The sequence below is a fragment of the Heliconius melpomene genome, chromosome 11 (assembly GCF_056956725.1).
Source record: "Heliconius melpomene rosina isolate 202511_hmr_F chromosome 11, ASM5695672v1, whole genome shotgun sequence".
In the NCBI taxonomy this organism is placed as follows: Eukaryota; Metazoa; Arthropoda; class Insecta; order Lepidoptera; family Nymphalidae; genus Heliconius; species Heliconius melpomene.
Genome location: NC_140399.1, coordinates 4,618,741 through 4,637,899, shown reverse-complemented (window position 1 = coordinate 4,637,899; position 19,159 = coordinate 4,618,741). Strand labels below are relative to the sequence as shown.

Genomic DNA, 19,159 nt, shown 5'->3' with positions numbered 1-19,159 from the left:
ATAGAATAGATAAGTATAGCTCTATTTCTATCCTTAAAGGCGTTAAAACTGAAATTAATATATGTTTGTGTTTACAGTGGAACAGGGTTAATATTTAAAATGCACACATTTAAGTACAGATTTATTTACATTTTAAACACTGATATTATTAGAACTTACTACTCTATTAAATATTATTCCTATGCGTTGTAGTAATTATCTACCACTATACCTATTCACTACAAGTTTACATTTTTTTTAGTAACTTTGAATAATTTAATAACTTATATACATATTTAAATAAGCAAAATATATATAATAGGTAATCAATTTACACAGTTTTATTGTCACAATAATGAAATTACTACACAATATAAAATTTATAAGAAATATAATAATTAATTAATTGCTTACTAAAGTGAGATGAAAGTTAAGTTATTTAAAAATATGTTTCTTATATAAATAGCCTACAAAATATTTTATGTATTAGTTGGAATTATTAATATAAATTATAGTTAAATTGGAAACAGACATCAAAATATCAGAATATTTACTAGGATTAATTATTTGTCTATATTTGCAAAATTCATGAAGTGATGAATGGTAAAAGAAGATTTGAATAATATTTAGTTGTTCTATAACTTCCTAAAGAATGCTAAGTTCCACTATGACACAGAAAATAAAATTAGATAATCGGTAATATATAATATTAATTCTATATAGGTCTATTATTAAATATTAATATACATTTAAACTTTTTGTGACAAAATGTATGTATGTAGATTCGATTCCCGCGCAGCAGAATAATTTAATTTTATTATCCTGCTCTGGAAAACCAGTGTGGGGTTGAGTCGTGTGTGTGAGTGTCACTCAACAAGCAATATTTCAAAATCAAGCGATAAGCGGAGTGCTATGACACTAGCTTAACTCTGCCCACCCTGCTAAATGCAAAAAAAAACGCAGAATAAAGAAATAGCGCCATCTGACTCTGATCTGCTAATAGCTGTGAGTTCGATGGTCATATGTGATAGCGTGTATGCATTGGTTTTGTTTTAATTAAACAGACAATTAAGGCGTGGAGTTTTGCGAATGGCAAAAAAATATAAATTGTACAATTTGTCACAGCAAAACTATATCTATCGTTCTTATCCTATTCTATATGAGTGCTAATTGCACAATATTAGATGGAAAAGCTTAAAACATTTAAATGACTAGCCTGCGAATTGTACCTGGAGAGTAAATGTCTTTGGCATATTATCTATACCTGTTAGACAAATATTACGTTTTAACGAGAAAAATATACATTCAAAATATTTCTTCAAACAATAGCACTATTATATCATAAAACAAAATATTAGTACAGGGTGTCCTCCCTAGTTACATTATTTTTGAGTACACTTGTGTAAGTAAATTTTAAGTAATTTAAGATGAATACTAAAAAAAATATAAATTAACTACTCTACCGTATTCATCATGAACGCTCATAGATTTTAAAACTAATAAAAAATATATGTATATTAAAACAATGTACCTATTTATTATTATTTTGTAAAATATGTGCAATTAAACGTGAATCCGAAAATTTAATAACTCTTAGACACAGAGCAGTGTTGCGTGTCATAAAATTAACATAATTTTGTATAAATAAATTTAAGATTCAAATGAATTCAATAGTGAAGGTCATAGAGTGGAGAAACAAGGCGATTAATAACTACAGTACATAAATAATGCGACGGGTCTAGTTGCAGTAGTGCTCCTCGGTGGTGACGCGGCAGAGCTGGCAGTCGACGCGGCAGCACCAGTGGTAACGGCAGCGGCAGCGCTCGAGGCGCGCCGCCCGCACTCCGCGCCGCCCGCGCCCGCAGCACAGGCGCCCGCACCCGCCCGCGCCCTGTCCCAGCGACACGTTGCACTTCCTGCCACACGCACAATCCTTAATGCTTTAGCTAATCAGGATCCAGATGTTTGGGATATTAGTTAATTGGTGGTGGTTGGGGCTCTCCACTTTTTGTTATACATTTATATCAATCCACAACATAGCCCATGTTAATCTCCGACTTAAAAGAAGGATAAACTTACCCATACCTACAATCAGCAAGTTATACTGAAGAGCTTTTGCTAAGAGTGAGATTCATCATTCAGAAGAAGAGAAGATCATTTCATGATTTTTTACCTGCCATGAGTGCCGAGCGAGCCGGCGGCGGGGTCGGGCTCGCAGTAGTCGGGGCTGGGCGTGACGTAGCGAAGGCGGGCGCGCGCGCGGCGCAGCGGGCGGGGGGCGCGTGCTGGCACGGCGGCGGCTCGCCCTGCCTCGCGCGCCAGCGTGGCGCCCGCTCGTGACAGCGCCGTGAGCGCGCGCCAGCACGTGCGCACTGAGCACGATCCCGACACGCCGTGGCACGTGCATTTGGTACGCATGCCTTGCGACACCACCTATCACATAAGTTTTGATATTATTTGATCTTTAAGCTACATAAGTTTTGATTGTCTAAATATTTTTTTGTAAACAAAATAGGCAAATATATATCCCAAAAAAACTTTGTGACTTTAAAATATTAAATAGTTGTTTTATATATTGTTATAATGCTGTATGTCTTTGCTGCCAATACCTACGACTTGATTTCGGAATGAGGCGTGTGCGGCGATGTGCGTCGTTCTTGAACCAATTATGTTTTATTTTACAACGATAATTTTATTATTTACATATATTTGAAAAAATCACTTTTATTATTAGGAAAAAAAAATTGTATTAGGTTTTTAAAGAGTAGTTAAAACTGTAGTTTCATTTCAAGTGGTGCTGACAAAAACACTCTGTATAATTTTCTATCAAGCGGCGTATCCATAGTGGTCAAAAAAGTAAAAAAAGAAAATAATAATAATGTAACATTGAAGAATTACCTTTCTTCCAAATCGGCTATTCACGAGGTTAGCAGAAGCAATGAGAGGTCGAAGATGTTGCAGACGTGTGTGGAGGTCCACTTGCGGGTCGAAGCGAGGGTCATCGGCCGCCATTCGATATTCGATGTTTCGATATTGATATTCTTTATCGTCATCTTCATAATCGTACCTAAAATATTTTTTTGTTTTTATTTTTTTTTTCTTACATTAAGCTTTTAATTGCTTAAGATAGGAAAAAATATATTTAATATCCCTATCCATTTTTCGAGTTCTTAGAGTTAGAGACATTAGGTTGGTACTTGTTCTTTGGCTGAACACAGCTTCACACTTTTAAACAATTCATTAAAAAATACTATTTTATAAAGAAATAATAAAACAATAAATAAAAATGTGTGCCTTCATTCAAAAAAGAACATTCAATTAAAGATCACAAATATATGATTTATAAAATTTTACCTGTCTGTTTGTAAGTGCACATCTTTGGAACTATCGAAAAATAATAATAATAAACACATGTAATTACTGTGTTAGCTTAAGCAACAAGCAGTAAATGTTTTGTGCCTATCTATAGTCCTTTAAATTGACCCTAAGATATTGTTAATATCTATTACTTGCGAAATATGAACAAGAAGTTACAGATTGTAGAATAATTCAAACATTAACCTAGTTCTGAATCTTTTTCGTGTAGGCCTTCCTCTTCGCGGAGAGCGTGGTAGACGCTTCCTTCCTCTCCTGCCCTTCCTCCTCGGCGCTGCGCTCGTATTGGCCGGCGCTGGCTGATCATCTACCAGAATCACCACAGGAGGCGCTGTAGTCGGTTCTGAAGTTGTCGTAAATTTTTCTGTGGTCGTTTCGAAGTCGATAATTTCATCTTCTATCCGACCATCACGTACGTCTATTTCATGTGCATCCAAAAATTGTTTAGCGAATCTGTAAATGATATGAAATTAACATAATTAATTAAAGCAATTAGAAACGGAGTGTCTAAACACTAGGTTCCCTCTGCCTACTTTGCTGCGTGCGGGATACAGCGTGACGCTAAATAGAAATGAAAAATAAATAAAAATAGAAATTAGCACGTATATAAGTATTGATACCTCTCAGCCCATTGATAGTTGTCCCCGCAACCACCCCACTTGAACCTGGCCTGCGGCTCGGGCGTGACGGCCTGGCGCGGAGGGCGCGGCGGGGCGCGCGGTGGCGCTGCGCACGAGCACGCCGCGAGGGCGCCCGCCGCGCACGCCCGTGCCACCGACCACGCGAGCGCTGCCGCTGACATCGCGTACACGTACGCTTGTTCGCGAGTACCTATCATATAATTTCTTTAAAGTTGAAATTCGTCTAATTGTAGAGAGTCTATTTGTATTGTAAGATATTAAGATTACAAAAAAACATCGAAAAGCAAATAATGCCAACTTAGTCATCTCTATCATGACTCGACAATTGAACGGAAAGTGGGAAACTGAATGTCTATACACTAGGTTTTTTCTACCTCTAACTAAGCTAGCCTAAGGTAGGTTAGCTTTATGTGGGATATGAAGCTAAAAATAGTAATTTTAAAAATCAGTTTAGTTATTAGTACCTAAATATTTGTTTATAATCTCACAATTTCTTATTTTTCATATTCAGCATAGATATTTCACCATATACCGTAATGTATATGTTTCAGTATATGAGCGCGTATGTACGTATCTATATAACGCTACGTACAAAGAGCTTTCACAAAGCTAATAATGAAAAAGAACATGCTTTGCCCTAAAGAGCAATAGAAAAATGTAAAGTAGAAAATTGTAAAAATGTAAAGTAGAAAATTCCGTGTTTTTTGCTTAAGACTCATGTATTATTCAAGTTAAAAGCATAAGCATAGGAGTACAGTTTCACAATTTTAAAGAACATAATAAAAGTATTATTTATTTCTTATGGCAAAAAATTAAAACAAAAACGTTTTTAATAGGTATGTAACTTTGACATCTCTATAATTTTTGCAATTGTATAAAATTATTATAAGTAGGTACAATATTTCCTGTTAAAATTACAAAAGATTATGTTTTTTGCTAAACAACTTAACAAATAAAAAGAACTTAACAAATAAAATATGTGATTTAAAAAAAGTTAAAGAATTTCACTTAAAGGACGAAGAAAATGTCACAACTTTTCTCAATAACATTTTGGGGATTCGGGAATTTTCATATAAAATAATTTAACATTCTATAAGGCAGTAAGTATTTTTTCTTACTTTCCCAATTATAGTAAGTACATACATATATTACGAAATCTTGACAAAGCACAATTACTAGAAACCGAAGACAAAGGAATGGACGCTCTTATCGATAGATCGTTTGATTATGTGTCAGTGGCCATCACTGTTATCGAAATCCCTGGAGCTGGACCCTCCACCCAACCGGCATGTTTGATTCATGCGTGTAATTAAATCTTTTGTCCGGTTCACAGTATCACAACCCTAAGTCGATAACATTAGTTTCGCCGATCCTTTTTCATTTAGCAGGCTTACGAGTAGGTAAGTACCTACTATAAGTTACAATAAAATAAATCCAGACGTCGACAGAGATTGGCTGAATGATGTAAGGTTTTAGTTCCATGAAAAGTATGTTCTAACAAAAAGAAATAGATAAGTAATAAGTGTAATAGGGTATCTATTTGGACAATAGGGTTTGTTGAGAAATTATTTTGATTCTGACAGTAACTTAGTACCTACTACAGTAATTGAAAACGCAGCTGTGGGTTCGATTCGCACGCGCGGGAATAAATTATGTTCATTTCCTCGGTCTGGCAAGAAGAGAAAGAGAGAGCTGAGATCAGCCACTCAACGTGCAATTTACCGAAATAAAATGAGTTATAAATCAAATTTATAATTTCGATTCTAATTAAAATTTTAACTATTAAATATATGCTGTATTTAAATATATACTGCAGTATTCCAATAGCTACATATCTAAAAAAGTGTTGAAGATATTGCAAAATATAAACAAGCAGTCAGAAGCAAAGCAAACATAAGTTCTCATATATTTGCCTTGCTTATTACAATTCTACATACTAATATGAAATTTTCATGTTTTTCTTCAAGAAACTCGACAATCGTATAATTAGGGAGTTAATGACAACTTTAAGTTGAACATGGCGACCGCAAACAATATTCCCTTTCGCAAAGTTTTAATTAAAATGTATCAAGCGAAGAGCACTCGAAAGATTTCTAACAGTTTTGTTTGTTTGTAAGCGACAACGTTCTCTCTCAATTAATTTCGTAAAGTGGGTAGACGAGTTCACTCGCTAGATGCTACGCTACGGACCTATCTATATCTACAACGACTAGTTACAGTAAGTGCAGTGCGGTCAACAAGTTGTGGCCTCCGATTACATAGCTGTAGGCTGCAGGTGGCTGCGCCGATTTGATTATAGAACTTTTCTTACTTTTAATTATTTTGTTCCAGAGTGAACAATACGCGAAAATTCAGTAAACCTAACTTCAGGACGGCCACGACGTGTTGTCCGTACTGTATACAGTCGAACATCCGGTACGACAATCGCTGGCAGCGATACAAAGTCGCAGAACATGCTGAAACTAGAAAAACATCTTCCGTTGTTTGTCTACTTTCTTATTCTTTGCTTTTGTATTGTTGTTTAAGTAATTCCGATAAAAGTCTTAGTAATAATAAACATAGTGAAGTAAGTTTATTACCAGAGATTTATTTTACACTGTCCAAGTATATACAGAATATGTATGATGTAATTAACCTATTATAAAAAAAAATAATAAAACAAAAAAACAAAAAGCGGCGTTGAGTTCTGCCACTCAACATGCAATGCCTCCGGCATTCGGCAGAAAGTGGGGAACGGAGTGTCTCAAAACGAGGTTCCCTCTGCCTAACCTGCTGTGTGCGGGATACAGCGTGAAGCTGACATTGATTTTTATAAAACAAACAAACGTTACGACAACAATTAATTAATGTAAGTGAAATAAACCCATATTATTTACGTTGCCACGCAAAGTTCGCGAGTCTATAATTTAAAAAAAGATCAATAGTGAGTCACGGAAGGAAAGTAAAGCTCAATTATTTATAGTCAATATTCCAACGTATCAAAGAAGGAGGTACATACAAATTTTGTCCTTAAACTGATGTCACTAAGCTTTAGAAAATGCTGAATATTTTAGCAAATATTCGTACCAATACAAGTAAGCTTATTGGCGAGAGTAGACGGAACTAATGTCATGATATATTGCTATTATTATAGGACCAGGACGGAAGGCAAGTTCGTGCCAGGATAATGTCAGGTAATGATCACGTGATGTTTCGAAAACTGTTGTTGTTATTTGTTAACAGCAGTTAAAGTTTAGTTTGTTCGTTTGTTCTGTAACCATTTGCTCAACTAGTGTGACTTATACACTGTAATATATATATATATATATATATAGCTTCATCGTGTATTCCAATTTCAGCGCGGGCAAGGTGGCAGGGTAGGTAGAGGAAACCTGAGAACATAGCGTGTGTGTATTGTAATATATTATATGTTTTTACTATAAGAAAACATAATAATTAGTAGGTACCCATTTCTCATACTTAAAAATATATATGGCTTAGTAGAGGCGTAGGGGCTGTAACAGTAAATGCGACTGGTTGTGCACTTACTTACTTAAAACTAGGTTCCCTCTGGCCACCCTTCTGTGTGCGGGATACAGCGTGAAGCTATTAATGTTAAATTTAAATAAGTAAAACAAACGGGAATTACTCAAAAATTAATTGCCCGAAAAGCGATAAATAAATGTGAGCGGTGCATATAAATAATGAGCGCGGAGTGCGGAACGAGGAACGAGGCGAGTGAAAAGAAAGGGCTGGCTGGATGGCCACGCTGGCCGCGCCCGCACAATACGAGTAGGTACACCGCCGCTCATTTAAAAGACTCGGCAAACTTGCCTTCTCTTATCTCTCATTATTGTCGGAAGTCCTTTTGGTCGTAGACCGAACGGATTTCACCCGCACTACGACTACGACGGTCTTATAAAGAAACTTTAATGAAATGGAACTGATAGAGGCTGGGTGATAGAGTTTGTAATTTGGGATTTAATTTATATGTAATATTTTCATAGGAGTTACATAAGGGCGTCGTAGCGTGTGACTGTATACGCGGCGGTTGTGGATTTGAATCCTCCATGAATTATTATTTATTAATAATAATATTTTCAATTTCCTCGCTCTGGTACCTACCAAGGCAAAGCTGACATTGAGTTCCATCACTGAATAGGCAATGCCTTACAAACTTGTCGGTAAGTATGGAACGGTGTGTCTTGACACTACCTGCCCGCTACGTACGATGCAAATAAAAAAGAAACAATGTTTATGTTATAAACATACCAGTAAGTAAATCAGGTGTAAACTTAGGAGCAAGTTCGATAGATGAGCAGTTCCACCTCTCGCCAGCATGTGCAGCGAGACAGGCAGCGCGGGCGAGGCGCGCCGCCGCCGCCACGTGCGGCATGGCAGCGGGCTGTCGCCGGCACGCGCGTGCCTGCCCGCTCCACAGCGCCCCGCTACGTCTGGCTTCTATACAGTCCGACTCTGTCCAGTTGCCTAAGCTTTCATGAAGTGCCCTAGAATATAGATACCTTAAATTACTTTATAATAATAATACTCTTTATTATTTATGTTTAAATGTATCTTTTTTATAATAATTTATATTTAAAAATGTAAAATTGATTCACTAATTTAATAAAAGTATATTCTGTTCTATTTATTGTACACCCAATAAGGAGATATAAATAAAATAGGTAACAAAAAAAACGAAAATGTACAAGAGGCGATCTTATCTCTAAAACAGCCATCTCTTCCAGGCAACCTTAAGGCATATGATATAACGGGGAGGAAAAGGGTTAGGGGTGTAAATAATAATTATAATAAATTTCTACAGCAGACGTCCGGGCATACGTCCCGATATTACATTATATTTACTATGTTTTCACTGTTGTAACTTGGAAAACTTCTATCTTCTTAAATTAAATTGGCTCATAAATAAAAAAGTTATATCAATTTGACTTTATATTTACATTTTGTTGGCCAAAATTGTTAAAAAATGACAGTTTTATTGAATTGGCTAAACCTTAGGTTAGGTCATAATGTTAGGCAAACATAAAAATAATTTAGATTAGCTTATGAAGCTGATTTAAGAAATATAAAATCTTAATATTATTTTATATTAATAAAGTATTTAGGTACAGAATAAAAAGGCAAAAGATTATCTACTGTTTATTTAACAATACATATATCTAGTTTTAAATATACATACATTTAATAAATAATGCCTTATATCTATACAATCAAATGTATTAATATCTTTAAATATACGAACAAACGAATTGTATTTCTTTTAAATATAAGAAGAAATTTTCAAAATTATTTCTTTTTCATACCATTTTTGTGCATAAAAGTTTATATTTGGTCATAAATTATTATTTACAGTTTTTTTTATCATCAGAGACTTGACAATGTACTTGATCATCGGGGCGACGCACTGACTCTGGCCGTGATCCTCGTTGAAAAGCTTCGCACATTTCATACAAGTAATTAGGCAGAAAGTCGTTGGTTTCGCCTTCTCTTCGTCGAAGTAAGCTATATGCCTCTCGCAATGTAGGTTTTGGTGTCAGTCGCAGTTCTAGTTCGACAGCAGAAGGAAAATGTGCGGCCAGAGAATACACGATTTCCAAATCAGAAGGTGGTGGACTCAAATGCTTATAATTTGATACCTTATATAAAAAATATTCAGACATGGACATGCGAGATTTACTTTCATCGTATTTCCCTAGTTTCATGTCATAGAGAATTGATTTTTGTCTGTCTGAACTCCAAAACTCCGTTTCGAATGCTTCATAAAAGTCATCTATATCTTTAAATTCACTTCTGAAACAACGAGCCCACATAAGCGGCAGTCCGTCCAAACAAGAAATAATAAACGGTAGTTGCTTTTCAGTGGATATATTTAATTCAGATATGTAGTACTTAACATTTTCTATAAAATCCATAGGATGAATGTGTCCACCGTCATCAAAATGAGGACGTTTGTTTAAAGACGCTACAATCCAGTCATTAATATTTTCAGTTGAGATTTGAACTGGGCACTTGTGTTGTTCATCATCTTTTTCGTCATCGATTTCCAAAATTTTAGGTCGCGATATTGGATTTTTGTTGTCAGATTTACCTAAATTGGGGAGAGACATGTGACTGCGTAGTCTAGAGGACGGCATGTCATGAAATATATCCTCCTGACTTTGTGAAAAACGTACTCCAAAACCCAGAGTTGTTGGTTTGTATATAGAACTTCCATATAAAGCCGAGTCTACACTCTTTTTACGTTCTTGTTGCAATTTTTCTTTGCCAACAGAAGTAGATATTTTGTCTACCATTTCTGATAAGTTTGACACCGATGATTTTATTTGTCTTAAATCAACAAATAAACTCATATTAAATTGTAAACATTAAGAAAGCTTTCAGAGCTAGTTTCTGAACAGTTCTGTAACAAAAACAAACGTCTTAGTTTCGTAGTACAAATATATACCTAATTAATTTGAAAATATGATAAATATTAGATATTTAATAGGTGAATAGCGTTAATTCTTAATGTGAAAAAACAAAATACGTGAATTATAGATACCTACTATAATATAATAAATGAACTACAAAAATAGTTTATAAGTGATTCGTGCATTTCGTATATTTTTGAGTGAAGGAGCTTACGTGTGGCAGTGGCGGGCGGGCAAATGGTACTAGTACCGACTACCTTTGCCCTCCGTTTAGCGTAGAGCGAGGGATGTCGTGCTCGTACTTGCAACTTTTTATACACGATTGTATTACGGTAACTGGGTTATCGTCAACGGAATATTAAATTTCATTGTCGTTGCGCTCACCCAAGGACACTTACTACCGATTTCATATCCGACTCTATTCTATATTGTATGGATTCAAGCTTTTTACAGTTAGTTTTAATATTGACGACGATTAAAGATGAAGAGTCTATTTAAAATAAACAGTTTAAGAAATACGAATAGTGGTGTTTTTTATTGAAGCTAGTCGTGGCGCAGGGTTGCAAGCTTCTAAATGAAATGGAATTCGGTGGAAGGCGGAGTGTCTTAACATTGAAGCTGAAAAAAAATATTTTATATCTAACAATTTAATATTAGCCAAAGCATTATTTTTTTTATATTGAGGTAATGATTGCGACGCTGTATATATCCTTAAATACTAAATTGTAATTGATATTTAATATTTTAACTTAATATTCAATGAATATTTTCTTACGTTTTTCGTAGGTAATTTTTATACCTTGAATAATTTTATTAATAATTGCCCCGTTCTACTTAGGAAACTGATATCCGGTTCGGAATGCCTAGGGGGAATTGGGGGAGAACGCACGCGACGTCATGGATGACGCGTGGTGGCCTGGTAGCGCGGGTTGAGTTACCTCATCGACTATAACCAGCCACACAGCACATATTTCATTTGAGCTCGATTTTTGTAAAAAAAAATGTAAAATCTGGATAAACAGCCACCGTGACAGCTACGAGTCATAGTTAAGAGTAATTGATGTGGAATGCGATTGTTCGGCGTCGGTCCACAGTTCTATACTATCGCATTCGCCACGCTGCGCACGTGCAAGCACAATCTAATAAAATAATTCCCGTATCAAATTTAACGGGCCTATCTCGATCTAGTAGACAAAAAGCAACGCAACAGGCAAAAGGGTCCGCTTTGTCATAACTGGTTGCGATATACAAAAGAACACTGATCTTTTTTGTGTTTTTATATAATGTAGATCATATGAAAATAGGTTACAATTATTTACGCATTGTTATATACGGTACGTACTTATGTACTGCATGTTGGTTAGTTTTAGTTTAAAAATATAGTCCATTTTTGCCCTCCATTATAAGGAATGAAAAAGCTGATGCGGCGTCTCGTTTGGGCAAAAAACAAAATAGCAACCTAAAACTCTCTCATAGAATAAAAAAGTTTACAAGCAAAAATAACAGCTGACGCGGCTGCAGCGGTGCGCGCTGGCGGCTGATTCAGGTTTAATGATGATTAAATGCTGTATGATGGTGGAGGCATGCGTGTGCCGCACCGCGCGCCGCCGCCGTGTAGCCTGCTGCTGCCAATGAGGAACTTTTCAAATCTAAATTTGACGTATTAAGCGATTTTCAATGGTTTTCTGTTAAGTATTTATTAATAGTCAAACCAGTCCTAGAGTTACTTATATTTTATGGTAATGTACGTGTTTTTTCAGTTTCACGCTGTATTCCGCATGTATCAGAGTAGAGGGAGCTATGGGCGCAGGAAGCCGTACCCACCCCAGATTAATCCGGTGGCCTCTCCAGATATTTTACTTATAACAGAAAATATCTCTAGTTACGCTAATAGAGAGAGCCAAGTGTTTAGACACTCCGTTCCTCACTTTCCCCTTGAATTCAGAAAAAAAAAATTAAATATTAAATATTTCATGTTCTCTAGTGGAAATCAAACTCGCAACCTGTCGCGTTTACAGTCACACGCTCGAATGGTCTCAATTTTCTTTATAAATTTCTAAGTTTTTATTTAAAATTAATAAATTGAAAGTAACTAATCTGTGAAGTAGGTATTAACGAAAAGGCAGAATTGATGATTCATTTCCGATCCCCTATACTCGTAACGCGTCATTTCTGAGTAACTTGGCGGAGCACAATTATTTATATTAACCAAAGAAATCTCAATTTGTTACAATCAAAGGCAAGAGTCTCCCGTCTGACTCCCGCCGTGTCGCAGCGAGCATCCATGCTTCATTAAGCACAGGAACAATACTGATTTAATTAGCAGCCATTCGACACATGCACTTACAGACCGTTCTAATGTAATGACTACTATTAATCAAGATCAACAACAATTTCAATTAAGTAGATGGATTTATGCCACATACGAGTAGAGTTAACTCAGCCAGCACCCGGGAATGTGACGCAAAACGTAGGTAAATGCCATACTTTATGTATGGAATTTACGTTTTGCATTAATAATATATCGGGAAACAAATCCGCCTCCCAAATATCTTAAATGTAGGAATTCATCATGAAACTGCTGCTAACATTTACACTGTATAGTTTAGACCCTTCTATATTATTCGTAGCACGTGAATCCTAATACCAATTTAAACGTGGGAAATGCTCATTGAGAAAGAACCTGAAGTAATTGAAATAAATGTTGGCTTACTTCACAAATTGTTCAATACAATGGCGATTTGTCTAAGTTGTCTGGTCAAATTTATGATTGTTATACTTTATTACATATTTAACACCAAATTGGTTCAAAAGTTTGAATATGTAATATTATATTTGTACTATGAATCAAAATTAAACATTTTTAAATATATGAATTCGATTCAAATTTTAAAAATCTAGATTTTTACGGTTCCGCTGTTTGTTTGATAATGGAAATTAATTATGCTAAAAGGGTAGAGCTGTTAAAAATATTTGTATGAGCAGCAGTGGGCCGCTTACAAAGGACATTACAAAAGGGTACACGGGGTACGGGGTTGAGAGTCGACGTGCCTTATCTTAAAATGGAGTTTTATTTCGAGTGTCAGCGTTTTAATAATGTTTTTGATAATTTAAAGACAGTCTAAAATATGTATTGTACTTACATGTATGAAACTATAACTTGCTTTTTAAAAAGGATTAGGTACTGTCATATTTATTTTTTTAATAAAACATAAAGTTGAATACAGCTTTATTTTTACACAAAAAAACAAAATTAATAAATAATATTACTTATTATTGAAAGGCTTAAATTTATTATTCAAAATTATTACTGAGTGATGGTAATTAATTTTTAATCAGTTAGTTATTACATCCCTATATTGTATGTATAAGTATAGTTTTGCCGAACATATAACGAGATTGAGAATAGAACGAGAACAGTGTTAAGATTTAAAAAAAGCTCCTAGCCAATGCTAAAGCGTAATACGTGGTTTTCAATTTAATCATTAATATTTTCCCATATTGATATGACAAAGAAATAAGCAAATTTCGTGTGTTTTTGTTTACTATTAATTTTATAATAAATTAATAACAGGAGTTTGACTTCAAAGTAGCAGTCGATACGGTTGAACGGAGCATCGTTGAGTAAGATAAAAGCAAATACCGTTTCGCCGCGAGGATGTCGGTAATTTATGAATTTGTCAGGACAAAGTGAACATCGTCGGCGGCGAAAATAAAGAGCGCTGCAGCGTGGATAAATGTGTGTCACATCAAATGAAGCAGCCCGAGACGATTTGTTGCACTTACCCGCGTTATGTCTCTTTCACTCCATTTAAAAAAAAAACTATACTGTTTATAAAAATAAAACCCTCCATTCACGAATAAACTAGATGCTTTTTGCATACAACCAATATTATAAGTATAGTTAGAATGCAAATTTAATCGAACATCTTTGTATGAAACTATTGTACTTCGATCGATTTAGGTTCACAAACTTGGCATGTTAGAACTTTCTGTAGGTACGTATCACGTAGACGATTCGATATATTAACCTTTGCGAAGCCCTTCGCGTCACCACAAAGTATGTATTCGGAGCTTATTCACTATTACACCGCTTATTTACATATCCCAAATTATATAATATAATTATATAAATATATATAATAACTTTTTGATGAATATTTAGTAACTTGGTGTACAAATAAAGATATAGGTATAATCTTTTACCCTAAAAACATATTTTTATATATAAGCTCATATGCTAGTACTAGTGACACAAACGAGGCTTCTCCCGCTTAAATTTGCACAAAGCAGGGCAGAGGGAACCTAATGTAACACTTCTCATTTTCCGCTGATGCATTCCGAGGTGATTCTTATGAGCAAGTTGTGGAGCAAAATATGGACTGCTTTTTATCCTCAAACCGATCCGACCACCTACTACTACCCACTAGTGGTAGTAGCCACCTCCTTTTTGGCGAGCCAAAGCAAATGAAATTCCAAAAAAATGAAATTAAAATTTATTTTGTGTATAAAAGTATAGATAATTATACTAAACTAACCACCCAATATTCCGTTAATGTATCTACTAAATTACAGACGTTTGTACTGAATTATTAAATTACTAAATACGGGTTAAAGCATTGAGTTTGAAAAACAAAAAACAAATTGATAGTCATTAGAAAATTGCTTATGACTAACTGGTTACTTTTATTTATATGCATTATTATATACATATATAATAATATATTTCTTATTATCTATATCTTTCTAATAGCACATACGGCACCGTATGGTACAAAATGTGGAAACATAAGTTTGTAATATATTCTCTAATATATTTTCTTCCAGATGAAAGGTAATAAAATATTTTCGCTGAAGTAGCGCGTATTTCAACTTCACCCACAGGCATATCACGATCCATAACAAAGGAGTATAAGAGAGTTCAATAAAAATCGCAATCGTAAAAACTAAGACGGTAGTCATATAAAAATACCTAAGAGAGCATTAAGAACGTCCCCTAATAATAGGTCCCGCCAGATGCACGGGACGGCCTCACGGAAAAGTCACAGGGCACTCGAGCGTTGGAAATTATTTTTTTCGGTCTGTCTCACATGGCCCTTACTAAATCAGCGAAAACTAAGATTGCTACATTCGCAAATATTATTATCCCCATATCCTTCAATCACATGAGCTACATTGGGGGTTCGGACTTACCTAAACGGTCAAAAGTGGGTGAAACTAGAACGTAATTAACAGTTAAATTATTATTTAAACCATAAGCTTAACCAAGTTTTTAATATAAATACATATTAAAAACTTGGTTAAGCTAAGCAACATATAAAAAACAAAAATATGTAACAGCATAATATAGAGCACCTAAATACTATTTAATAAATACGGCAACAGTCCACATGTAATAAAATCAGGAAAAATATACACTTTACTCCGGATCGGACCTTATCGGCTGATTTAATTATTATGGACTACAAAAATTAGTAGCCCGACAAATGATTCGTTTCAGCACAGCCATAGGTTCGGCACTTTTTTGCCAAAATGGAAACTGTGGTCCTTTGATTTTTGACCGAAACTGGCCAACACCGAAACTTAGATCGGTCACTACCTAAATGCTAGGGTCTCTGAATACCTCTATCCCCTCGTCCACTATCATCCACCTCTTCAAGCTATCACCTATCTCAAGAAAGCTTACAGATATCGAATTGAAATTCAAATCTATGGTCCCTTGATTTCCCATAAAAATTGTATTTTTACATTTACTTAAAAAAAAAAGATATGGCTGTTTATATCGCGAATAATGCGTATTTCGACAGTATAAAGGGGATCAAAATTAATAAGGTACTTCCGGTTCCGGTTCCGGTTAGAATTATGAAATTTGGCAGCTAGCATCTACAGGTCTGTCGTAGATCTACAGGTCTGTCGTAGTCGGTCGGTCATCTGAAAACTATACGTTCGTGGTTTAAAAATGATAGCCTTAAAAGGAGAGCAAAATTTGGTATTAGAGCTGCTAGTTCAAGTGAAGTTATTTAAATATTAGTTTATCTTGTTATGGTCTTAGATCAAACTTCGTACCCAATATATTAATTTTCGTCATAAATTTTAATATGCGAACTCAAATGACAGGTGCACAGCTGTATCAAAGTCACATATGTATTTATATACTTACACACAACGTACTATCTATGTTCTATCTAAGCAGTAAGCACTGTAACAACTCAATTAACCTAATGTGTTACAGTTGCAATGCCTCGCTACGCTACAAATAGTGTTCTACTATAGACATACGGAAGTCTGATGTTGAGATTCTCTATTTCCCATGTCCTTTGTAGATAGGTAGCCGTACTAAGTAATAGGACCAAATTTATTAGTATACATTTATTTGTATACAGCAACATTTACTCTAAGTCTAAATGGTATTAAAAGATATAACGTTTGTGTAGGGAAATCTAAAGAAGAATTATAAAAATACGATCGAATTGATAATCTCTTTTTACAGAAGTCAATTTAAAATCTATAAACGATAAATAAGGTAAATAACTATGTTTTTTTTTTATTTCTACCAATAGAAATAAATTTCGTTTTATAATCACTTTATCGATTTTCGTTTTTAAGGTTCTAAGATCAAAATAACGGTTAAACTAGTATCAATATTTTTCGTGAACCAAAAAATATTGTAATATCACTATCATTGTATCATCACTTTTCCATATATTTTTTTAAATCACGTTTTATCCAGCATGTAACTCTCCGTTCACCACGCACCACCAAATTTTCAAAATTGGGTGCTTCCAGAATTCAGCGGAAAGCGGGGTGGAGCAGAGTATCTTAACACTAGGCTCCCCCTCCCTAACCTGCTATGTGCGGGATACTGCATGAAGCTGATTTTAATAAATACTATTGAATAATATTAAAAATGTAGTCCGACGACAATAAAAATAATTGAACGTTCCACATAGATTCTAAACGTACCTGTACTTAGTACGAAACAAATTAAAACAGTTAAATATAAACTTATTTCTTTCCATTGGATGCGACAGATCTACGTGTTGGAATGCAGTGTAATAAATATCTCTATCAATTGTTTTAGTTTCGTAGATTTATTTTATAATTTATTTAAGATCTAAAATGATTATTAGTTAATAGCTAAACTATAAGCAATTCGTAGAATATAAATTGAAATCTCTTTAGTAACAGTAAGTGTCAATAGAATTATCATTACAAGAAGCTTAACGTTTAATGAAAATGTTGTTATAATTAAATGTGATTGCTGAAAATGGCGTTGGACAAAGCTCGTATTTCCGATATATCCGGGTATAATCTCGGGGGCGAATAATTGCGGGTTGCAGCGGAACAGTGCTCATTAGTGCAGTGTTCAATTAGGGAGCCGTGGACGTGGGGGCGTCGGGTTACCTAGTCTCTACTTACTTTATACTTAAACCCGTTTAGTTAAGGCTTAGATAAATCGTATTGTAGTTAATAGAGTCAATTACATTATTGTTTTACTTTATAATAATATATAATAATATTAATATTTATTATAAGGACGGGAAAAGAAAAATGTTATATGCTAAAATTTTCATTATGAATTAGAATAATAAAAAAGGTTTTTCGAGGAAATCTGCACATACATAATACAATATAAATACATGTATTTATGTGTACTTATTACATACAAAGTTAATTAAGTACCTAAGTGCTTAGGTAGGTACCCAATTAATTTTGTAAATCTATTCTCTATGATATGATTTTTTTACCTTTTCAGAAAAAAATCTATTTGTCTTTTTATGGGGATAATCCCCATTGACCGTGCAAAGAGGAAAAAGAAGGATTTTATTAATATTTGTAATACGACTTGATATTTTTAAATATATTTATGTATGCTATATGTTCATATAAATATATTTAAAAATATTTACTATTTATTTATTAAAAACATAAGCACCTATTACGATAGCAATTAATCATAATAATAGTTATTAATCATGATTAATATATTATTAAAGCACACTGATAATAAACCTTTAAAACAGAAAAGAAAAAAGAAAATCAACGGCATCATCGTTAAATTGATCTGTTTAAAAAAATATATTAACACTACTCTGGATGAGTTGAGATAAATATAGAAATATGTAATATAAAATTACAAAATTACAATTGTATGTATAATTACATTGTGATATAGAACTAAATACTTTCTTTTTATTTTTTTATTCTTTTAATTTAATATACATATTTTATTAAATTTGTTAGTGAAATATATACTCACAGCCATCGAATCGCCTTCGTCGAATTAGGCAAAAACACAAAGAACAAAATAAAAAGCACAGTAAATAGCCGCATCACAGTAAATGTAACGTTTGCGTATTAAATGTATAATTAAAAAAAAAAACATAAACACGACGAACAAAAAAAAAAGACGAAGTCGCGAAATATTTGGCGCGAAAATGAATTTCGTCGTGACGCAGCGTTCCGCGTTGATGTGTGGCGGAGTTGTGACGCTACGTCGGGAACTGGCACAGGGCGCTGTGCTCATGTGCTGTGCTCGGCGCTGGGAGGAGGACCGCGGCGGAGTCGGGAGCACGCGTCACGCCGCCGCGGACAGTGGTCAGGCAGACGCCCGCCCGCCACCGACCCCGCAAACACTAACCTACTTCACAGAACTGCTACCATCATAATCGATACTTTTTTTTATTTCTGATCATACTTTAAAGTTTAAACATCTGTTCAATGTTTTACTATATCCACTTTTTATTAGTCGGT

The 19,159-nt window shown here is 34.6% G+C and overlaps 2 protein-coding genes across 2 annotated transcripts; both read right to left on the bottom strand.

Annotated features, from left to right (window-relative positions):
- Positions 1 to 108: 108 nt before the first annotated feature.
- On the bottom strand, positions 109 to 19,089 carry LOC146534488 (protein Wnt-11b-like). The gene is made up of 7 exons (XM_085193226.1): positions 18,666 to 19,089; positions 8,247 to 8,482; positions 3,975 to 4,185; positions 3,541 to 3,807; positions 2,878 to 3,046; positions 2,153 to 2,412; positions 109 to 1,895 (listed from the first exon to the last, which is right to left on the bottom strand). The coding sequence occupies exons 1-7, from the start codon at positions 18,737 to 18,739 to the stop codon at positions 1,718 to 1,720; spliced, it is 1,395 nt and encodes a 464-aa protein (XP_085049352.1). The 5' UTR covers positions 18,740 to 19,089; the 3' UTR covers positions 109 to 1,717.
- LOC146534489 (uncharacterized) lies at positions 9,123 to 12,408 on the bottom strand. The gene has a single exon (XM_085193231.1). The coding sequence runs from the start codon at positions 10,343 to 10,345 to the stop codon at positions 9,338 to 9,340; it is 1,008 nt and encodes a 335-aa protein (XP_085049357.1). The 5' UTR covers positions 10,346 to 12,408; the 3' UTR covers positions 9,123 to 9,337.
- Positions 19,090 to 19,159: the final 70 nt, after the last annotated feature.